A 24,083-nucleotide genomic window follows, 5' to 3' on the forward strand; every position below is an offset into this window, starting at 1 on the left:
TAAAAATATTAAAAAGAAAAAAAAATCAACATCAGTGGGCATTAGGGAGATGTGAATCAAAAGCACAAGGAGCTAGCACTTCACACCCACTAGACTGACTATTACCAAAACAAGACAAACTAACACGCACTACCAAGAATACAGATGTTCTAGTTGGCTAGCTGCCGGAATGCAACACACCAGAGACGGATCGGCTTTTAATAAAAGGGGATTTATTTTGTTGGTTCTTCAGAGGAAAGGCAGCTAACTTTCCACTGAGGTTCTTTCTTATCTGGAAGGCACAGGATGGTCTCTGCTGGTCTTCTCTCCAGGCCCCTGGGTTCCAACAACTTTCCCCAGAGTGACTTCTTTCTGCATCTCCAAAGGCCTGGGCTGAGCTGCAAGTGCTGAGATGAGGAATGCCGAGCTGCTTAGCTTTGCTACATTGCGCTCTCTCATTTAAGCATCAGCCAATTAAGTCAAATGTCATTCATTGCAGCAGACACGCCTCCTAGCCGACTGCAGATGTAATTGGCAACAGATGAGGTTCACGTACCATTGGCTTATGTCCTCAGCAAGACTAGGTATGCTCACCAGGCCAAGTTGACAACTGAATCTAACTAATACAGCAGAGAAATAGGAAACTTTTAGTAACACTGGTGGGAATGTAAAATGGTGGCGCTCCGGTGGAAAAATTTGGTGGTTCTTCAAAAAGTAAGAAATAGAACTACCAACTACCACATGATCCTGGAATACTCCTTTCAGCTATATACCCCCAACAACAGGTATTTGCACACCATGTTCATAGAAGCATTTTCACAATAACAAAAAAGGAAGAAGCAATCAAAATGCCCATTAGCAGAGGAATGGATAAACAAAATACGGCATATACATACAACGGAATATTATTCGGTGTAAAAAGGAATGAACTTTTGATACATGTGATAACACGTACCTTGAAGATATCATGTTTAGTGAAATAAGTCAGAAACAAAGTGACAGATATAACTGTGTGATTCCACGTAGATAAAATAACTAGAATATATAAATTCATAGTGACAGAAAGTAGAGTACAGGTTACATGGCTAATGGGTACAGGGTATCTGTTTGGGATGATGGAAAAGTTCTGGTTATGGATGGTGGTGAGGGTAGCACAACATTCTGAATGTGATTAATCTGCCTAAATTGTATGTTTGGGAGTAGGTGAAATGGGAAAGTTTATGTTGTATGTATATTTCCACAACTGACAGAAAAGAGAGAGAATAAGAAGACAATGACAACTATGTAAAACTTGATCCTGGATAGGATCTAATAATTAAGGACAAAACATCCAAATGGACATTATTGGGACAAATGAAAAAATAAAACTATAAATATAGACTAAATAGATCAATATTAAATTTCTCAAATTTAACTGTAGTTAAGATGATAATTTGCTATTAAGAAATATACATTGAAGCATTAGTGTTCAAGAAGAACAATGCATATAATCTATTCTCAAATATTTAAAAAAGAGATAGACGGATGGATGAACTGATGATTACATAGAATGATATGGCAAATGTACAAAATGTTACTGGCTCTGGGTATCTACATGGGGATACCTGGTCTATTAGAGAGTCTATATGGGTTTTGTATTTTTTGCAACTTCCCCGTAAATATGAAATTATTTCAAAATAAAACGTCTTAAAAATAAGTCATAAATTAAAGAGAAAGTAAGTAATCCTCCATCAAAGTAGGAACAGAATAATAATAGAATCTGATAATTGTAAAATGTTTCATAAAGCAGTTTCTAAGTAAACAAAAAGACCTTTGTCAATGATGTTTTCTGCCTTTGTCTTGGGGCTCCTAAAATCTGCTAAGTCCTTGTCCTTTGTTTCAAGGGAAGATGCATTTAGAACATAAATAAGTGATGGAAATATTTAAAGAGAATTCAGTGGAAACAAGCTTTACTAGGCTTTATTAGGTTTGCAGACACTAATTTAGGTTCTACCAGAAACTTTTAACAATGGCTAATAATGTTTATTACTCTTTAACAAAACACTAGCAAAATACAAAGCATAAATTGTAAGACATACCAGCACACTAATTACTTAAAATGAACTCATTTTGTTACTAACAGTTCTTATAAGAAAAGACAACTCTGCAAGCGAGCCAATAGAAATGGAAAAGGAGGAACAAATAGGTTCCAGCTTGTTTTGCTAGTAAGGATTTGGAGTTAAACGAAACTCAACTAGACAGTGCTACAGACAACAAATTTTCTGCCAGTGACATAAGAAGCCATGTGACATTATATGTGTCATATTAATTAGCATTGCTGACCTTAAAAATAAATACTTTATAAATCAGTTCATTATTCCTAGGGCCAGTGGTGATTCAATTTTTATTAAGCAAGCTTTCCATTTTATAAAAAACAAAAACAGACTTCCAGGAAGGTGGCAGAGCAGGGTAGGCTAGGTTCCCCTGAGCCATGGAACAACTAGAGAGGGGACAGAAAAGATGACCAGGACTGCAGTCCCGAGGGATGAGTGATTGAGGAGGGTCATCAGCACTTCATAGGGAGAGATTAAAATTTTCAAAGACAAAGGCTGAGAGAATATATCAACTAGAGACCAGCTCTACAAAATATACTAAAAGGGAGTTATGCTGACTGAAAAAAAAAAAAAGACAAGAGAGGAAGGTCAGGAAGAGAGCATAGAATTGAAGAGTACCAGTAGGGGTAACCTAAAGGATAAAAAGAGAAAGAAGGGGAAGAACATATAGATCTGACAAAAAAAATCCAAAGGATAAGATGGTAAATTCAAGAAATGCTTTTACAGTAATAACTTTGAATGTTAATGGACTAAACTTACCAATTAAAAGACACAGACTGGCAGAAAGGATTTATAATCCAGCTATATGCTGATTACAAGAGACTCATCTTAGACACAAAGATACAAATAGACTGAAAGTGAAACAATGGAAAAAGATGTTCAATGCAAGTTTTTAACAAAAAGAAAGCAGGAGTAGCTATACTAATATCAGACAAAATAGATTTTAATGTAAAGATATCAGAAGAGACAAAGAAGGACACTATATCTGAGTTAAAGGGACAATTAACGAAGAAGAAATAACAATCATGAATGTCTAATCAAGGAGCTGCAAAGTACATGTGACAAACATTGGCAAAACTGAAGGGAGCAACAGACATTTCACCAACAATAGTAGGAGACCGCAATATATCACTCTCCTCCATTGACATAACAACTAGACAGAGGAACAACAAAGAAACAGAGAACTTAAAAAATTTGATAAATGAACTGGACCTAACAGACATATATAGGTCATTACATCCCCAAACAGCAGGATACATATTTTTCTCTAGTGCTCCTGGAACATTCTCCAGGATAGATCATATGCTGAGGCACAAAACAAGTCTTTATAAATTTAAAAACACTGAAATTATTCAAAGTACTTTCTTTGACAACAACAGAGTGATGCTAAATCAATAACCACCAAAAAACCAGAACTTTCACAAATATATGGAGATTAAATAACACTCTTAAAGAACGAGTAGATCAAAGAAAATATTGCCAAAGAAACAATATCTATCTGGAGAAGAACGAAAAGGATAATACAACATACAAGAACTTATAGAATGTAGCAAAGGGTGTGCTGAGAGGGAAATGTTTCCAAGGAAACAAATAAGCACAATTTCTATTAGTTTTACATATATACATAGTGAGCTAGAAGACAGAACAATGGAACTAGAGCACATGAAAGAATAAATGGCAAGAAAGATGGAAAACATGGTACTGGATCTCAGGGAAATGATGGACAACAAAAGCCACGCAAATATAAGAATCACTGGTGTCCCAGAAGGAGAAAAGAAGAGTAAAGAGCTGGGAAGGTTAGTTGAAGATACAATCGGGAGAAACTTCCCAAACCTTATAAAAGAACTAAATATGCAAATCAGTGAGGTCAAATTGAATATATCCAAATAGGCCTACTCCAAGACATACTAATCAGACTGTCAACTGTTGAAAAGAAGCAGAAAGTCCGGAAAAAAGCATGAGAAAAGAAATCTATTACATACAAGGGAAAGCACTTAAGACTGAGTTTGGACCACAAAACAGTAGGTGAAAAGGCAGTGGTAGGATATATTTAAGATCCTGAATGAGAAAGGAAAGGCTTCCAGTCAAGAATTCTGAATCCAGCCAAAGTCATCCTTAAAAACTGAAGGTGGATAAGGGCCAAGATGGAGGCTTAGCAAAGTGTGCGTTTTAGTTCGTCCTCCAGAACAACTACTAAATAACCAGAAACAGTACAGAACAGCTCCTGGGGCCACATCAGTGACCGGACACACAGCATACCAGTCTGGACTAGGAGGACCGGCTGCGAGCACCCCCAGTACCATGAGTTTCCCAAGCAACGGTGGCCACCCCTCCCCCACAGGCTGCTTCCCAGAGGGAAAGGAAAGAGACTTTAACAGCAGCAGGGGCTGAGCCCAACCAAACAGCAATTGTGGCATTAATTAACAAATTCTGACTACTAAAAATAGGCTCCCAGCTCAGGTGAACTTGGTCAAAGCAGACGTCGCTCATTTTTGCCCTGGCACCAAGGGGGCAGGGCTGAAGGAAAAAAAAGAAAAAGGAAACAGGTTTTCATGGCTGTGTTTCTACAAAGTCTTGACTGCCTCTGGATTCAGGGGCCGGACTTATCAGGCTGCAACTGCCCCAGGCTGAAGAAACAAGCTTCTTTGAGGGCTTGTCTGGAACCCTGTGCCTTCCCCAGGGGAGGGGTGAAGCCCAACTCAGGTGGAATCCCTCCCTTAAGGAACTCAGGCACCAGGGCTTGGAAATTGGAAGTCATTAAAGCCAGCCTACAACCTCTCCTCTGTCTCCACCGTGGTCCCAGCAGGGAGAATCTGCTAAAGTTAAAGGTTCCCCATTATCTTATGCTAGTGGGACCTGCAGGCAGACAAGTGCCACATCCTGCACAGGATAAGAAACACAGAGTCCAGAACGGCATAGGAAAGTCTTTCAACCTGCTGGGTCTCATGCTCAGGGAAAACCGATGCAGGTGACTCTTTCCTTCTGATAGGAGGCCAGTTTGACCTGAGAAAATCCAGCTGGGGTCTATAAGACCTACGTAGACCCTCCTAAGGGTGGGGGGAAAAAAGGCACCATATACGCAGGGCAAGAAACAAGAAAACAATAACTGAAAAATTCTCCTCTGTTAAATAAAACCTAAGCTAGAGGTCCAGAAAAGGCTGAACTGAATGTCAAAAGAACAGATAGACAACAAATTCATCCAGCAAGAAAACCCTAGGTAAAAGAAGTGAAAGCAATCTCCAGAATAAACTAGTTAAGGTAATTAAATGCCTAGACGCCAGCAAAAAAATAACAAATCACACCAGGAAAATCGAAGATATGGCCCAATCAAAGGAACAAAACAACAATTCAAATGAGATACAGGAGCTGGAACAATTAATTCAGAATATACTAACAGACATGGAAAACCTTATCAAAAACCAAATCAATGAATTGAGGGAGAATGTGAAGAAGGCAAGGAATGAACAAAAAGAAGAAATGGAAAGTCTAAAAAACAAATCACAGAACATATGGAAATGAAAGGCACAGCAGAAGAGATAAAAAAAACAATGGAAACCTACATTGGTAGATTTCGAGAGGCAGAAGACAGAATTAGTGAACTGGAGGATGGAACATCTGAAATCCGACAAGAAAAAGAAAATATAGGGAAAAACATGGAAAAATATAAGCAGGGACTCAGGGAATTGAAAGACAATATGAAGTGCATGAATATACATGTGGGTGTCCCAGAAGGAGAAGAGAAGGGAAAAGGAGGAGAAAAACGAACAGAGGAAATTATCACTGAAAACTTCCCAACTCTTATGAAAGACTTAAAATTAGATACAAGAAGTGCAATGTACACCAAAGAGAATAGGTCTAAATAGATGTACTCCAAGACACTTACTAATCACAATGGCAGAGGTCTAAGAGAAAGAGAGAATCTTGAAAGCAGCAAGAGAAAAGGAATCCACCACATACAAGGGAAACCCAATAAGACTATTGCGTAGATTTCTCAGCAGAAATCATGGAAGCGAGAAGAAAGTGGGATGATATACTTAAATTACTAAAACAGAAAAACTGCCAACCAAGAATTCTATATCCAGCAGAATTGTCCTTCAAAAATGAGGGAGAAATTAAAATATTTTCAGACAAAAAAACACAGAGAGAATTTGTGACCAAGAGACCGGCTCTGCAAGAAATACTCAAGGGAGCACTGGATACAGATACGAATGCAGAAGAGAGAGGTATGGAGAGGAGTGTAGAAAGGAAGACCATGAGTAAAGGTAAAAAGAAGGAAAATTAAAAGGACATATAAAAGCAAAAAGGCAACATGGTAGAGGAGGGTACTGCCTGGGGAGTAAGAACACTGATATGGATGGATTAAGCTTCCCAATCGGGGGACATGGACTGGCAGAATGGATTAGGGAAAGGGACCCATCTATATCCTGTCCCTACTCAAAGGACATGAGGGCAAGGATACAAACGGACATTTGCACACCAATGCTTATAGCAGCATTATTTACAATTACCAAGAGATGGAAACAGTCAAAATGTCCATCAACAGACAGGTGGCTAAACAAACTGCAGTATATACATATGATGGAATATTATACAGCTGTAAGACAGAATACAGTTATGAAGTATTTAACAACATGGATGGACCTTAAGGATATTAATCTGAGTGAGATTAGCCAGAAACAAAAGGACAAATACTGCATGGTCTCACTGATATGAACTGACATTAGTGAATAAACTTGGAGAATGTCACTGGTAACAGAGACCATCAGGAGATAGAAATAGGATAAGACATTGGGTAATTGAAGCTGAAGGGATACAGAATGTACAACAGCACTGAATATAAAAACTCAGAAATAGACAGCACAATACTACCTACGTGTAATAAAATTAGGTTAAAACGCTGAATGAAGCTGAATGTGAAAATGGCAGAGGGAGGAGGGCTGGGGGCACAAATGAAATCAGGAAGAAAGACAGATGACAAAGATTGAGATGGTATAATCTAGGACTACCTAGACTGTATAATGACAGTGACTAAATGTTCAAATTTAAAAAATGTTTTTGCATGAGGAAGAACAAAGGAATATCATTACTGCAAGGTGCTGAAAATACATGGTAATTAATATTTTAAAATTTCAACTTACGTGTGAGACTAAAGCAAAAAAATGTTTATTTGGTACAAAATTTAAATTTTACTAGTGCATTTCCTAATATAACCTATGTAGATAGCTTGGTTGAATAACATAAGTACATGGAACCTTGGGTAAGACATGAGATTTGGTTAGTTAGTCCAGAGTGATGCCCCGATGAATCCCAGAGTGATTTGATAATTGAGTGGAAAAGTATTTGTAAAGTCCCCTTTGGGGAATGGTGAGAATGGGGGAAAATTCAACTTCCCCAAGTTGAATTCTTGATATTCTCACAAGCAGTGTGGACAACCAATGCTATAGGCTGAGCCCCCAGTCTTGGGGTTTTTTCATATGAAACTTAACCCCACAAAGGATAGGTCAAGTCTACTTAAAATTAGGCCTCAGAGTCATCCCCAAGAGAACCTTTTTTGTTGCTCAGATGTGGCCTCTCTCTCCAGCCAACACAACAAGCAAACTTACCACCCTCCCCCATTTACATGGGACATGACTCCCAAGGGTGTGGACCTTCTTGGCAACGTGGACAGAAATCTGAGAATGAGCTGGGACTCAGAATCAAGGGATTAAGAACAACCCTAGAATGAGCTGAGACTCAGCATCAAGGGATTGAGAAAATCCTCTGGACCAAAAGGGTGAAGAGTGAAATGATACAAAGTGTCAATGGCTGAGAGATTCCAAACAGAGTCGAGAGGTTATCCTGGAGGCTATTCTTATGCATTAAGTAGATATCACCTTGTTATCCAAGAGGAAATGGAGAGGCTGGAAGGAACTTCCTGAAAATGTAGAGCTGTGTTCCAGTAGCCATGTTCCTTGATGATGATTGTATAATGGTGTAGCTTGAATGTGAAAACCTTGTGTCTTATGCTCCTTTTATCTACCTTGTCAACAGATGAATAGAACATATGGAATAAAAATAAATAATAGGGGGAACAAATGTTAAAATAAATTTAGTTTGAAATGCTAGTGAACAATGAAAGGGAGGAGAAAGGGGTATGGTGTGTATGGTTTTTTTTTTCTGTTTTCGTTTTATTTTTCTGTTGTCTTTTTGTTTCTTTTTCTGAATTGGTGCAAATGTTCTAAGAAATGATCATGATGATGAATATGCAACTATGTGATGATTTTGTGAATTACTGATTATACATGTAGAATAGAATGATCATGTATTGGGAATGCTTGTGTTTATCTCCCGTAATTTTTTTTTAATTAATAAAAAAAATTTTTTAAAAAAAGGGAGAAATTAAAACATTTTCAGACAAAAAATCACTGAGAGAATTTGTGACCAAGAGACCAGCTCTGCAAGAAATACTAAAGGGAGTACTACAGACAGATATGAAAAAACAGAAGAGAGAGGTATGGAGAAGAGTGTAGTAAGGAAGACTATGAGTAAAGGTAAAAAGAAGGAAAATTAGATATGACATATAAATCCAAAAGGCAAACTGGTAGAAGAAAGTACTACCCGTACAGTAATAACATTAAATGTTAATGGATTTGGGCGGGCCGCGGTGGCTCAGCGGGCAAAGTGCTTGCCTGCTATGCCGGAGGACCTCGGTTCGATTCCCGGCCCCAGCCCATGTAACAAAAACGGAGAAACAGAATACAATAAAAACAAGAAAATGTTTAAAAATGTTTCCCTTTCTTCCTTCCTTCCTTCCTTCTATCCTTCCTTCCTTCTCTGTCTTTCCTTTAAAAAAAAAAAAAAAAAAAAATGTTAATGGATTAAACTCCCCAATCAAAAGACATAGACTTGCAGAATGGGTTAAAAAAACAGGACCCATCTATATGCTGTCTACAGGAAACACATCCTTCACCCAAAGATAAACACAGGTTGAAAGTGAAAGGTTGGGAAAAGATATTTCACCCAAATAACAATCAGAAAAGAGCAGGAGTAGCTATACTAATATCAAACGAATTAGACTTCAAATGTAAAACAGTTAAAAGAGACAAAGAAGGATACTATGCACTAATAAAAGGAACAATTCAGCATAAAGACATAACAATCATAAATATTTATGCACTGAACCAGAATGCTCCAAAACATACGTGGCAAACACTGAAAATACTGAACATATTTGTTCATATTTCTACCATAATTGTTGGAGATTTCAATTCCCCATTCTCATCAACGGACAGAAAATATAGACAGAGCATCAATAAAGAAACAAGAGAATTTTGAGCTAGACTTAACAGATATTTATAGAACATTACACCCCACAACAGTAGGATTCACCTTTTTCACAAGTGCTCATGGATCATTCTCGAGGATACATCATATGCTGGGTCACAAAGCAAGTCTCAATAAATTTTTAAAGATTGAAATCATACAAAACACATTCTCAGATCATAAAGGAATGAAGTTGGAAATCAATAACAGGCAGAATGCCTGAAAACTCACAAATATGTGGAGGCGCAACAACACACTCTTAAACAACCAGTGGGTCAAGGAAGAAACTACAAGACAAATCAGTAAATATCTTGAGGCGAATGAAAATGAAAACACAACATATCAAAACATACGGGATGCAGCAAAGGCAGTGCTAAGGGGGAAATTTATTGCCCTAAATGCCTAAATCAAAAAAGAAGAAAGGGCAAAAATTCAGGAATTAACTGTCTACTTGGAAGAACTAGAGAAAGAAGAGCAAACAAACCCCAAAGAAACAAAAGGAAAGAAATAGCAAAGATTAGAGCATAAATAAATGAAATTGAGAACATGAAAACAATTGAGAAAATCAATAAAACCAGAAGCTGGTTCTATGAGAAAATCAGTAAGATTGATAGGCCCTTAGCAAGACTGACAAAAAGAAGAGAGAAGATGCAAATAAATAAGATCAGAAATGGAAGAGGAGACATAACCACTGACCCCACAGAAATAAAGTAACAAGAGGACACTATGAACAACTTTATGCTAATAAATACAACAATGTAGATGAAATGGACAACTTCCTAGAAAGGCATGAACAACCAACTTTGAGAAGAAATAGATGACCTCAACAAACCAATCACAAGTAAAGAAATTGAATCAGTCATTAAGAAGGTTCCCAAAAAGAAAAGTCCAGGACCAGACAGCTTCACATTTGAATTCTAACAAACATTCTTCCAGAAAAAATTACTACCAATCCTGCTCAAACGCTTCAAAAAAACTGAAGAGGAGGGAAAGCTACCTAATTCATTCTATGAAGCCAACATCACCCTCATACCAAAACCAGGCAAAGACATTACAAAAAAAGAAAACTACAGACCAATCTCTCTAATGAATATAGATGCAAAAATCCTCAACAAAATTCTAGCAAATCAAATCCAACAACACATTAAAAGAATTATATATCATGACCAAGTAGGATTCATCCCAGGTATGTAAGAATGGTTCAACATAAGAAAATCAATTAATGTAATACACCATATCAACAAATCAAAGCAGAAAAACTGCATGATCATCTCAATTGATGCAGAAAAGGCATTTGACAAATTCAACATCCTTTCCTGTTGAAAACAATTCAAAGGCTATGAACAGAAGGGGAACTTCCTTAAAATGATAAAGGGAATATACGAAAAACCCTCAGCTAATATCATACTCAATGAGGAAAAACTGAAATCTTTACCCCTAAGATCAGGAACAAGACAAGGATGTCCACTATCACCACTGTTATTCATCACTGCATTGAAAGTTCTAGCCAGAGCAATTAGACAAGAAAAAGAAATACAAGGCATCAAAATTGGAAAGGAAGAAGTAAAACTCTCACCGTTTGTAGACGATATGATACTGTATGTCGAAAACCCTGAAAAATCCACAGCAAAACTACTAGAGCTAACAAGCAAGTACAGCAAAGTGGAAGGTTACAAGATCAACACTCAAAAATCTGTACTGTTTCTGTACACTAGTAATGAATAATCTGAGGGGGAAATCAAGAAACGAATTCCATTTACAATTGCAACCAAAAGAATAAAATATTTAGGAATAAATTTAACTAAAGAGACAAAAGACCTATACAAAGAAAACTACAAGAAATTGTTAAAAGAAATCACAGAAGACCTAAATAGATGGAAGGGCATACCATGTTCATGGATTGAAAGACTAAATACAGTTAAGATGTCAATTCTACCTAAATTGATTTACAGATTCAATGCAATACCAATTAAAACCCCCAAAACTTACTTTTCAGAAATAGAAAAACCAATATCCAAATTTATCTGGAAGGGCAGGGTGCCCCGAATTGCAAAAAATGTCCTGAGAAAAAAAAATGTAGTTGGAGGTCTCACACTGCCTGACCTTAAGGCATATTATGAAGCTACAGTGGTCAAAACAGCATGGTACTGGCATAAAGATAGATATATTGACCAATGTAATCAATTAGAGTGTTCAGATATAGACCCTCTCATCTACGGACAATTGATCTTTGATAAGGCAGTCAAGCCAACTCACCTGGGATGGAATAGTCTCTTTAATAGTGCCTAGAGAACTGGATATCCATACGCAAAAGAATGAAAGATGACCCATATCTCACACTCTATACAAAAGTTAACTCAAAATGGATCAAAGACCTAAACATTAGGTCTAAGACCATAAAACAGTTAGAAGAAAATGTAGGGAAATATCTTATAAATCTAATACTTGGAGGTGGTTTTATAGACCTAACACCCAAAGCAAGAGCACTGAAAAAATAAATAAATAAATGGGAACTCCTCAAAATTAAACACTTTCATGCATCAAAGAACTTCATCAAGAAAGTAAAAAGACAGTTTACACAATGGGAGACAATATTTGGAAATGATATAGCAGATAAAGTTCTAGTATCCAGAATTTATAAAGAGATTGTTCAACTCAACAACAAAAAGACAGCCAATCCAATTACAAAATGGGCAGAAGACTTGAACAGACACTTCTCAGAAGAGGAAATACAAATGGCCAAAAGGCACATGAAGAGATGCTCAATGTCCCTGGCCATTAGAGAAATGCAAATCGAAACCACAATGAGATATCATCTCAAATCCACCAGAATGGCCATTATCAACAAGCCAGAAAATGACAGGTGCTGGAGAGGATATGGAGAATGAGACACAATGATTCACCATTGGTGGGAATGTCAAATGGTGCAACCGCTGTGGAAGGCAGTTTGGCGGTTCCTCAAAAAGCTGAATATAGAATTGCCATATGACCCAGCAATACCATTGCTAGGTATCTACTCAAAGGACATAGGGCAAAGACACAAATGGACATTTGCACACCAATGTTTATAGCAACATTATTTACAATTGCAAAGAGATGGAAACAGTCAAAATGTCCATCAACAGACGAGTGGCTAAACAAACTGTGGTATATACATATGATGGAATATTATACAGTTTTAAGACAGAATAAAGTTGTGAAGTATGTAACAACATGGATGGACCTTGAGGACATTAAGCTGAGTGAGATTAGTCAAAAACAAAAGGACAAATACTGCGTGGTCTCACTGATATGAACTGACATTAGTGAATAAACTTGGAATATTTCGTTGGTAACAGAGACCATCAGGAGACAGAAAAAGGGTAAGATATTGGGTAACTGGAACTGAAGGAATACAGATTGTGCAACAGGACTGAATATAAAAAACTCAGAAATGGTCAGCACAATATTACCTAACTGTAATACAATTATGTTAAAACACTGAATGAAGCTGCATTTGAGAATGATAGAGGGAGGAGGGCTGGAGGCATAAATGAAATCATAAAGAAAGATAGAATTAAAGATTGAGATGGTATAATCTAGGAATGCCTAGAGTGTATAACAATAGTGACTAAATGTTCAAATTTAAAAAATGTTTTTGCATGAGGAAGAACAAAGGAATGTCATTACTGCAGGGTGCTGAAAATAGATGGTAATTAATATTTTAAAATTTCACTTTATGTGTGAAACTAAAGCAAAAATTTTTATTTGGTACAAAATTTATATTTTGACTAGTGCATTTCCTAATATAACTAGACAGCATGACTGAACACCATAAGTACTTGGAATCTCAGGTAGGACATGAGATTTTGTTGGTTTGTCCAGAGTGATGCCCTGATGAATCCCAGAGTGATTTGATCAGTGAGTGGAAAAGTATTTGCAAAGTCCCCTTCGGCGAACGGTGAGAACGGGGAGAAATTTAACTCCCCAAGTTGAATTCTTTATATTCTCACAAGCAGTGTGGACAACCAAAGCTATAAGGCTGAGCCTCCAGTCTTGGGGTTCATTCATATGAAACTTAACCCCTCAAAGGATGCGCCAAGTCTACTTAAAATTTAGGCCTAAGAGTCACCTGCAAGAGAGCCTCTTTTTTTGCTCAGATGTGGCCTCTCTCTCCAGCCAACACAATAAGCAAACTCACCACCCTCCCCCTGTCTATGTGGGACATGAGTCCCAGGGGTGTGTACCTTCCTGGCAACCAGGAACAGAAATCCTAGAATGAGCTGAGACTCAGCATCAAGGGACTGAGAAAAACCCTAGAGTGAGCTGAGAGTCCACATCAAGCGATTGAGAAAAACCCTAGAATGAGCTGAGACTCAGCATCAAGGGATTCAGAAAACCTTCTTAACCAAAAGAGGGAAGAGTGAAATGAGACAAAGTGTCAATGGCTGAGAGATTCCAGAGTCGAGAGGTTATCCTGGAGGTTATTCTTATGGGTTGAGTTGATGTCACCTTGTTATTAAGATGTAATGGAGAGGCTGAGGGAATTGCCCGAAAATATAGAGCTGTGTTCCAGTAGCCATGTTTCTTGATGATGATATAGCTTTCACAATGTGACTGTGTGATTGTGAAAACCTTGTGTCTGATGCTCCTTTTATCTACCTTGTCAACAGACGAGTAGAACATATGGAATAAAAATAAATAATAGGGGGAACAAATGTTAAAATAAATTTAGTTTGAAATGCTAATGATCAATGAAGGCGAGGGGTAAGGGGTATAGTATGCATGATCTTTATTTTTTTCTGTTTTCATTTTATTTCTTTTTCTGTTTCTTTATTTCTTTTTCTGAATTGATGCAAATGTTCTAAGAAATGATGAGTATGGAACTAAGTGATGATATTGTGAATTACTGATTATATATGTAGAACGGAATGATCACATATTAATGTTTTAGTTCATTTGTTAATTTTTTTTAAATTAATAAATAAATAAATTTAAGAAAAAAAAAACTGAGGGTGAGTTTAAAAATCTTCAAAGACAAACAAAGCTTGAGAGAACTAGTCAAGAAGAGACCTGCCCTCAAAAAATACAAAAAGGGGCGGGCCGCGGTGGCTCAGCGGGCAAAGTGCTTGCCTGCTATGCCGGAGGACCTCGGTTCGATTCCCGGCCCCAGCCCATGTAACAAAAACGGAGAAACAGAATACAATAAAACAAGAAAATGTTTAAAAGATGTTTCCCTTTCTTCCTTCCTTCCTTCCTTCTCTCTGTCTTTCCTTTAAAAAAAAAAAAAAAAAAAAAAAAAAAAAAAAAAAAAAAAATACAAAAAGGGTGTCCTGTCATCTAAAGAAAAAAGAAGACGGAGGCCTGAAGGAGGGCACAGTATTGAAGAATACCAATAAGGATAATTTAAAGGATAAAAAGAGAGCAAGGGAAAAGAATATATTGACAAATAAAAACAAAAGGACAAGATGGTAGATTCAAGCACTGCTTTAACAGTCATAATTTAGAACAATGATGTGATTAAACTCACCAATTACAAGAAACAGATTGGCAGAATAGATTTAAAAATATAATCCAAAATATATATATATATATATAATCCATCTATATGCTTTTTACAAGAGATGTACCTTAGACCCAAGGACACAAATCAATCTGAAAGAGGAAATACAGAAAAAGATGTTCTATGCAAGCTGTAACCAAAAGAAAGCAGGAGTGGCTATACTATAAGATAAAATAGACTTTAAATGTAGAGATGTCATAAAAGACAAAGAAGGACACTACATATTAATACAATGGACAAATCACCAAGAAGAAATAACATTCATAAATACTTATGCTCCTAATGAAGGCGCTCCAAAGTATATGACGTAAACATTGGCAAAATGAAGGGAGGTATAGACGTTTCAAAAATAATAGTTGGAGACTTCAATACACCACTCTCCACTATAGACAGAATAACAAAACAAAGGATCACCAAGGAAATAGAGAACTTAAACAATGAGATAAATGAATTAGACCTTACAGGCATATATAAATCATTACACCCTGTGGTAGTTAGATTCAGTTGTCAACTTGGCCAGGTGAAAGCACCTAGTTCTGTTGCTGTGGACATGAGCCAATGGTAGGTGAATCTCATCTGTTGCTAATTACATCCGCAGTCGGCTAGGAGGCGTGTCTGCTGCAATGAGTGACGTTTAACTTAATTGGCTTGTGCTTAAATGAGAGAACGCAATGTAGCACAGTCTAGCAGCTAGTCTATTCCTCATCTCAGCACTTGCAGCTCAGCCCGGGCCCTTGGCGATGGAGAAAGAAATCACCCCGGGGAAAGTTGTTGGAACCCAGGGGCCTGGAGAGAAGACCAGCAGAGACCATCCTGTGCCTTCCATGTAAGAAAAGAGCCTCAGTGGAAAGTTAGCTGCCTTTCCTCTGAAGAACCAACAAAATAAATCCCCTTTTATTAAAAGCCAATCCATCTCTGGTGTGTTGCATTCCGGCAGCTAGCAAACTAGAACACACCCCAAAACACTGAGATACACATTCTCCTCTAGTGCTCATGAAACACAATCACAAATAAAGAGATTCAATTAGTCATCAAAAAACTTCCTGTAAAGAAAATCCCAAGACCAGATGCCTTCACAGGGGAATTTTATCAAACATTCCAAAAAGAATTTATACCAATTCTGTTCAAACTTTTCCACAAAACTGAAGAAGAAGGAAGGCTACCTAAGTCATTTTATGGAGCTAATAATACTCTAATACCAAAACAAGATAAAGATGGTACAAGAAAGAAAAACTACAGACCAATCTCCCTAATGAACACAAATGCAAAAAATTCTCAACAAAACACTAGTAAATCAATTTCAACAACACATTAAAAGAATTATATACCACGACTAAGTGGGCTTTATACCAGGAATGCAAGGGTGGTTCAACATAAGAAATCAATCAACATAATACAACTCATTAATAAATCAAAACGGAAAAAAATTACATGATCTTATTGACTGATGCTGAAAAAGAACTCAACAAAATTAAGCATTCTTCTCTGATAAAAACACTTCCAGATGTAGGAATCGAAAGAAACATCCTCAGTATCATGAAGGGCATATATAAGTAACCCAAAGCCAGCATCATATTTACTGGTGAGAAACTAAAAGCATTTTCCCTAAGATCAGGAATGAGACAAGGATGCCCACTGTCATCACTATTATTAAACATTGTACTAGAAGTTCTAGCTAGGCAGTCAGGCAGGAGAAAAAAATAAAAGTCATCTAAATAGGAAAGGAAGAAGTAAAACTTTCATTATTACTGACATGATTCTATACTTGGAAAACCTTGAGAAATCTATGATAAAGCTGATTGAGCTAATAAACAAAATCAGCAAAGTGATGGGATGCAAGACTAATGAACAAAAATCATTTTTTGTATAGTATAGTTTCTATACTATACTAGTGTATAGTAATGTTTCTGTACACAGTTAATGACCTGACTGGGGAGACAATTAAGGAAAAAAATTCCATTCAAAATAGCAACTAAAAAAACCAAGTATCTAGGAATAAGCTTAACCAGGGATATCTAGGACTTGTATAAAGAAAATTATAAAGCACTACAAAAAGAAATCAAAGGAGCAGTGCAATGGTGGCTTAGTGGCAAGAATTCTCACCTGCCAAGCTGAGGACCTGGGTTCAGTTCCTGGAGCCTGCCTATGCAAAAAAAGAAAGAAAGAAAGAAAGAAATCAAAGCAAACCTACACAGATAGAAAGACATTCCGTGCTCATGGACAGGAAGGTTGAATGTCATTAAGATATCAATTCTACCAAAACTGATCTATAGTTTCAATGCACTACCAATCAAAATTCCAACAACCTACTTTGGAGACTTGGAAAAGCTAGTTACAAAATTTATTTGGAATGGAAACAGACCTAGAATAGCTAAAGATATTCTAAAAAAGAAGAGCAAAAAAGGGAAGACTAACACTTTCTGACTTTAAAGCTTTCTATAAAGCTGCACTGGTCAAAACAGTATGTTACTGGCACAAAGAAGTATTGACCAATGGAATCAAATGCAGTGTATGAAGACAGACCACCAAATCTACAGGCAACTGATCTTCGATAAGGCCCCCATATCCAACGAACTGGGAACGAATAGTCTTTCCAATAAATGGACATGGGAGAACTGGATATCAATAGGAAAAAGAATGAAAGAGGACCCCCTACCTGTGTTGGTTTGAATCTATTATGTACCCCAGAAAATCCAGGTTTTAATCCTGACCCAATTTTGTGAGGGCAGCTGTTTCTTTTAATCCTATAAAACACTATAGGTTGGTAGCCTTTGATTAGATTATCGCTACAGAGATGCGGCATACCAAAAATGTGGGTGTGGCCTTTTGACTTGATGGAAACACCTACTCCAGGTGGGTCTTGATTGATTTACTGGAATTAAAAGAGGAAACACTTTGGACAGAGTCAGAAATGACAGAGCTGACAGACAGAGAATTGACACAGATGCCAACACTTGGAGAACAGAGACACAGATGTTTGGAGATGCTTGGAGCCCAGGAGATGGCATCATGAGATGTTAAGAATGCCAGAATCTGGAGAGAGCCAAGGGAAGCCAAGAGATGAAAGCCAGCCCTGGAGAAGCAAAGTGAGGGACCCCCACAAGAACAGAGGCTGAAAGCAAAAGAGCCCTGAAGCAAGGGAGCAGCGTGCCTTCCCAGCAGAAATTCGAGAGGTGTTTCTTGAATTAACATACTTTTTCTTGGAAGCCTTAGTTTGGAGATTTCCATAGGCTTAGAACAGTAAACTTGTAACTTATTAAATTCTCCTTTTTAAATGTCATTCCAGTCCTGGTATATCACATTCCGTTGCTTGTAAACTAAAACACTAATTAATTCAAAATGGATCAAAAACCTAAATATAAGAGACAGTACCATAAAATTATTTAAAGAAAATACAGCGAAACATCTCGAAGACCTAGTAATAGGAGGTAGTTTCTTAAACTTTAAACCAATGAAAGGAAAAACTGATAAATGTGAACTCCTTAAAAATCAAAAGTTTCTGAGCCTCAAAGAACTTTATCAAAATGGTAAAGAGGCAAAAAGCCAACTCAGTGGGAGAAAATATTTGGAAATCATCTATCGGACAAAGGTTTGATATTCTGTGTACATAAAGAAATTACACAATTCAGCAACAAAAGAACAAACAAGCCATTATGAAATGGGCAGTTTTCCAAAAGGCAAACTGTGATATATATATACATGTATATACACACACTGTATATAAACCGTGAGGCTATAAAAGGAATGACATTGTGCGGCATATACCCAACTGAATGAACCTTAAAGACAATGTTGTGCAAAATATGCCTGAAACAAAAGGAAAAAAAATGCTATAGTCTCTTTCAGAACTAACTGAGGAGCCCACTCTTACAGCAGCCATACTTAATCCAAAATTGTAAGTGTATCTGAGACATTGAGCTGCATGTGTATTAGCTGTTATTTCTCTGAAATGTTGAGTACCTCTGTAAACTGAAGATTCAGAGCTGGAGTTGAGCAGCTCTCAAAGTCAGCATTGCCTCATACAGTTAACAGTTAAAAAAAGAGATCAGGCTTCAACTACAGATTTATGTAGTACCCAGAGACATCCCAAACTATGGTGGACAGATAACTAAAAAGTGATAAATGAAAGTGAGGGGTAAGGGGTATGGTATGTATAATCTTTTTTTTTCTTCTGTTATCGTTTTATTTCTTTTTCTAAATTGATGCAAATGTTCTAAGAAATGATGAATATGCAACTATGTGATGATATTAAGAATTACTGATTATATATGTAGAATGGAATGATATGTTTAAAAAAAAAAAAGCCTCTTGAGGAACAGGACAAAAAATATGGAACTATTAAACTTTTCCACCTGGGAAACCCCTGGTGCTCTCTCAAACATTAGGGACTCCCAAGAGAATAGGCCAAGCCCTTGATTTTAAGGCTTGCCCTCATGAAACTTATTTCTGTAGTGGAAAAGCTAAGACTACCTATAATCATGCTTAAGAGCTGCTTCCAAGAGATATCTTTACTTGCTCAGACATGGCCTTTCTTTCTCCCTCTCTAAACCCAACTCTCCAAGAAAAATCATTACCCCTCCCCCAACGTGGGACACGATATTCAGGGGTGAAAGTCTCCCTGACATTGTGGGACCTGACTCCCAGGAATAAGACTGGCCCAGACATCATAGGATCAATAATGCCTTCCAGACCAAAATGGGGAAAAGAAAGGTAACAGGAACAAGATATCAGTGGCTAAGAGAGTTCAAATAAAGTTGAGAGGCTATTCTGGAGGCTACCCTTAAGCAAGCTTCACCTAGAAATTGCCAATTGCCACAGTTTGCCAAACCCCAACCAATATCATGCCCATTAACCCAAAAGAACACCTATGGTTCTGAGACTATAAAAATTTCATGTACTAAGTTTACTTTCCTAAAACCTATGACCTCCAGATGGTTCCCAGGCTAGATAAATTCTGAAACCCAGAGGGGCCAGCCTCCCCAATAATATTAGCCAATTCCACCCCCCTATCTCATATTGTTGACACCCCTTTTCAATGTGAAAAAGTTAGAAAGCACATAGTCCTAAGATCCTTATGAGTGGAAGAAGGATCAAAGGAGAAGGAGTTATAACAGAGAAGATAGGATTTAACAAATAAGTAAGACTACCGAATCACTATATTGATATTTCTTTTAGTCACCAGTGTTCTGGAGCACCTAGAAGGAAAAACTTGAAACTAAGGAATGGTAACCCATACTAAACTGTAGCTACTTGATGGAATGTACTTTGAAGATTATTACTTTTTCTTTTTTTTTTTGTATATAAGTTATATTTCACAATTAAAAATGTTAAAACAAAACTAAAACACTGTTTTATTCATAGAAACAATGCACTGAAAGAAAAACATTTAAAGTAATCAATGCCTGTTTTTAAAAAACAAAATCATTCATTTAAAATAGAATAGCAGTAATTGACATACAGCATACTACAGTGCCCATTTTATGTAAGAAGTATCATTAAAGACCTTATACAACAAGTGATTACTTACTTTCTGAACATGTAGCTTCACCATTAGTAACTACTTCAGACTCTAACTGAAGCCCATCAAGACAAACTGACAAGTCTCCTATTGTCTCAGCTGGTTCTTTGTCACCTACAAGCTGCAAAGTCACAACTACTTCCTCAACTGAAAGAGAATAAAATTTGTAAAAGTCAGTATTTTTTATTCTTTAAGTTATCTTATTTGCTAAAAATCAAATGTCACAAAGATGTTATGTACATATGTATATACAATTTTTTTATATACTTCACTTAAGGTTTGAGGGCTACTGACACCACAACATTGCATTTTAAAAACAGAACAAAATTTACTGTTTAATATCCAAAATGTAAAATATTGAGTATCTCAATCATCTCATTTATATTATACTTTCTATTCTTCTAAGACTACAATGTAAGAATGAACCAGCATGACAACCAAAATTATTCAGTAATATATGCCCAAATAATTTATATTGAGTGAATACATTTAGCTTATAAGAACGGATTAGATTTCATTAAGTTTTAACAGAGGGAGAAAATTCCTGGAAAAATGTTTTAGGTAGTCAAGAGGCAGAAAATGTATTTATATTTTTAAATTATGACATTTTAAATAAAGTAAGTTTCAAAATTTTATATATATGTTGGATAAATATAAATAAAATCACAACCATCAAAAAAGAAGAAGTTTTAAAAATAAGAATTTGAAACAAGGAAATCTGTCAAAACCTTAACCACATTTATCTCTCAGAGGTGGGATTACATTTTTTCTTCATCTTTGATATGTTCTTAAGTTCTCCCATAATTGAGTATGTATTAGTTTTTAAAAAATCTATTTAGTAAATAAACAAAAAAATATTTTTCTGAAATATGAGATCCAAAATAAATGGACAAACCAAGGTTACTCAAGATGCTTAAATAGCTTAAGAGTTTCTCCCTGTTAATTCTATAATCAAACAAGCTGAAAAACAAAAACAAATAGTGATACAGGTTACCAGGAGATGGGGTAGGACTAAAGAATAGGAAGTTAAGGCTTAAAATGTACAAGGTTCCTATCTGGAATGATAGAAATGTCTTGGTAATGGATGGTGGGGATGGTAGCATAACATTGTGAATGTTTTGTAACGAAATATATATCTGAATATGATTAAAGGGGAAATGTTAGATTGCATATATGATAACAAAAAATTTAAAAAACAAAAAAATTCACAGAGTTACAATGCATAGTGAACCGCAAGTTAAACCACAGTACAATTATTAAAATGTGTTAGCAATAACTGCAAATGATCCACACCAATGCAAGGTGTTAATGATAGGGTGGTATATGGGAATCCTGTATTTTATACATGTTTGTTCTATAAATGCACAACTTCTCTAATAAAGAAAAGAAAAAAATAGTGAACATGATTCATCTTTGGGTTTGGTATAGGAATTTCTTCCAAGGAAACAAATAACTAAGCATAATTTCTATTACTTTTTACATACATACGTTTCATATTGTTTGACTTTAACGTTTCATAAATATCTAATGCAGCACTTCCCAACAAAACATCAGATTTCAGCGTCTGGTGACTCCACACACGAAAATATAATTTACTCACAGGAGTAACAATACTAAAAATGAAAAAAGGGAAAAGAAAAATGTTATTTTCAGTAAAAACTACAACAGGATTCTAAGTGTTCTCACTGTATACCTTACAGTTTACTGTATAGCAAATACTGACCTAAATTGTGTAATCTTAGGAAAACTGTCTAATTTCATGTGCTTGCTTGGTAATTTTCACTTATGGTTGAACTATAGACAATTTTTAGCACATCTCTTCAAAAAAAGTAAAACTGCTTGTTATGCTGGAAAATTAGTTTAAATTTAGCAGTATAAAAGACCATATTTACAAATTAAATGCTTACTATGCTAAGCTTGAAGTTATTTCATTAAATCTTCAAAGCAATCCTATAAAATGGGGATTAATACCCTATCTCAGATAACGAAACAGACATTCAGAAAGGTTAAGCAAATTGCCTAATTTCACACAGCCAATAAGGGGCAGAACAGTAATTTGAACAAAGGCCTATCATTAAAATTTATACTAAGACATTCCTTGGTCAGCTACATAATGACTCATGAATTACATTAGGTATGCTGAGTTTCACTTTGCTAAAAACAGTGCTCAGGACAATTTATCAAACAAATACAGATTCGCTCATAATGGCTAAATGCCAATAAAGAATGTACTCTATAAAGGCTATTTTCAAAACCAACTTGGAAAATCTGAATGTGTAATAAACATATAAACTGTTTCAGAGTCACCAAATAGAAAAACAGGGGCACTACACCTCATCTACCATAGCTCCACGGACCGATGCCTATAAAGACAGCCTCTAGAAATGTTTGAATTTCTCATCTCAATCTAAAATATTCCCTCCATAATTTTGAGGGGAAAAGAAACATTTTTCTCCTTAAAAGTGTAACTATGATCATCATCATTTTAAACAGTCACAGATAATTTAATATAAATTTCAACCCATTTTCAACTTACACTGTCGTTTCTTTGGTATAAGGTCTCCTTTTCAAGATCCTCAGAAGTTATTCTGAGAAGAGTATATGGTATATATTAAGAAAGCATTTCTCTATTTGTCAACTGGAAGATCATGGGAATGAAACAGAGTTGATTTTACTTTTTCTTTCAATATGGGAGAGGGTATTTAAAGTATGTCATCACTATGTGATTGTGAAAACCAATAAGGGATCCACATCATCAACACATTAAGAGCCTCAAAGTACATATTTAGTGAGCACAAATAGCAGTCATTGGAAATTAGGTGAGTAGTTGGTCTATTATTCAGTTGAACATCTCTGACCATTATGGCGCTGTGACATTAATAAATTCCACTGTCTTTTTAAAATGTTTACTCAGACATTGGTTAATTTAGAGCCTTAAACTCTAATGGACCACTAACTAAAAACAGAAAGCTGAAGAAATAAGGATCATCAGAAAGATAATTTTGTAAATGGCAAGATGATCATCAGTGAATTCTTAAATTTCATTCACTTGCTGCTAAAATCACCATAAAGCACCTCTAAATGCCCCCTGAATTTCAAAAATCCATGTTGATACACATTCACATAATAAATATTATCCACATCAACAATATATTATGTGAAGAGTATATAGTTTCAAACTTTTACTTCTACCTGTTAGAAACAAAACTTTTTTTTTTGGTCAACTATTTTATTTCTGCAAGGGAAAATATGGAAGAATTGCAAATTTCTGATAACAGAAGCAGTTTATATTTAATGTGGTAACAACCAGTTACCACATTAAATTTTTTTTTTTTTTTTTTTTTTTTTAAGAGAGAGGGAGGAAGGGAAGGAAAGACAGAGAAGGAAGGAAGGATGGAAGGAAGGAAGGGAGGAAGAAAGGGAAACATTTTTAAACATTTTCTTGTTTTATTATATTTCGTTTGTTTGTTTGTTTTTTTACATGGGCTGGGGCCGGGAATCGAACCGGGGTCCTCCGGCACGGCAGGCAAGCACTCTTGCCCGCTGAGCCACCGCGGCCCGCCCCCACATTAAATTTTAATACACATTTGGCCCCAAACCAAACATGCAGTCTTTTTTAAAAATCCATTTGTTGATAAATCATGCTTTT

General features: G+C 36.2%; 1 protein-coding gene across 3 annotated transcripts in view; it reads right to left on the reverse strand.

Annotated features, from left to right (window-relative positions):
* Positions 1-24,083, reverse strand: part of ITCH (itchy E3 ubiquitin protein ligase) — a 237,554-nt gene that overhangs the window by 115,682 nt on the left and 97,789 nt on the right. For all 3 annotated transcript variants that reach the window (XM_077110773.1, XM_077110787.1, XM_077110780.1), the window contains 2 exons: positions 21,923-22,047; positions 20,444-20,581 (listed from right to left, as the gene is read on the reverse strand). In XM_077110773.1, coding sequence (XP_076966888.1) covers positions 20,444-20,581; positions 21,923-22,047 — 263 coding nt within the window. The remainder of the gene's footprint in view (positions 1-20,443; positions 20,582-21,922; positions 22,048-24,083) is intronic.

Source organism: Tamandua tetradactyla, chromosome 1 (genome assembly GCF_023851605.1).
Source record: "Tamandua tetradactyla isolate mTamTet1 chromosome 1, mTamTet1.pri, whole genome shotgun sequence".
NCBI classification, from domain to species: domain Eukaryota; kingdom Metazoa; phylum Chordata; class Mammalia; order Pilosa; family Myrmecophagidae; genus Tamandua; species Tamandua tetradactyla.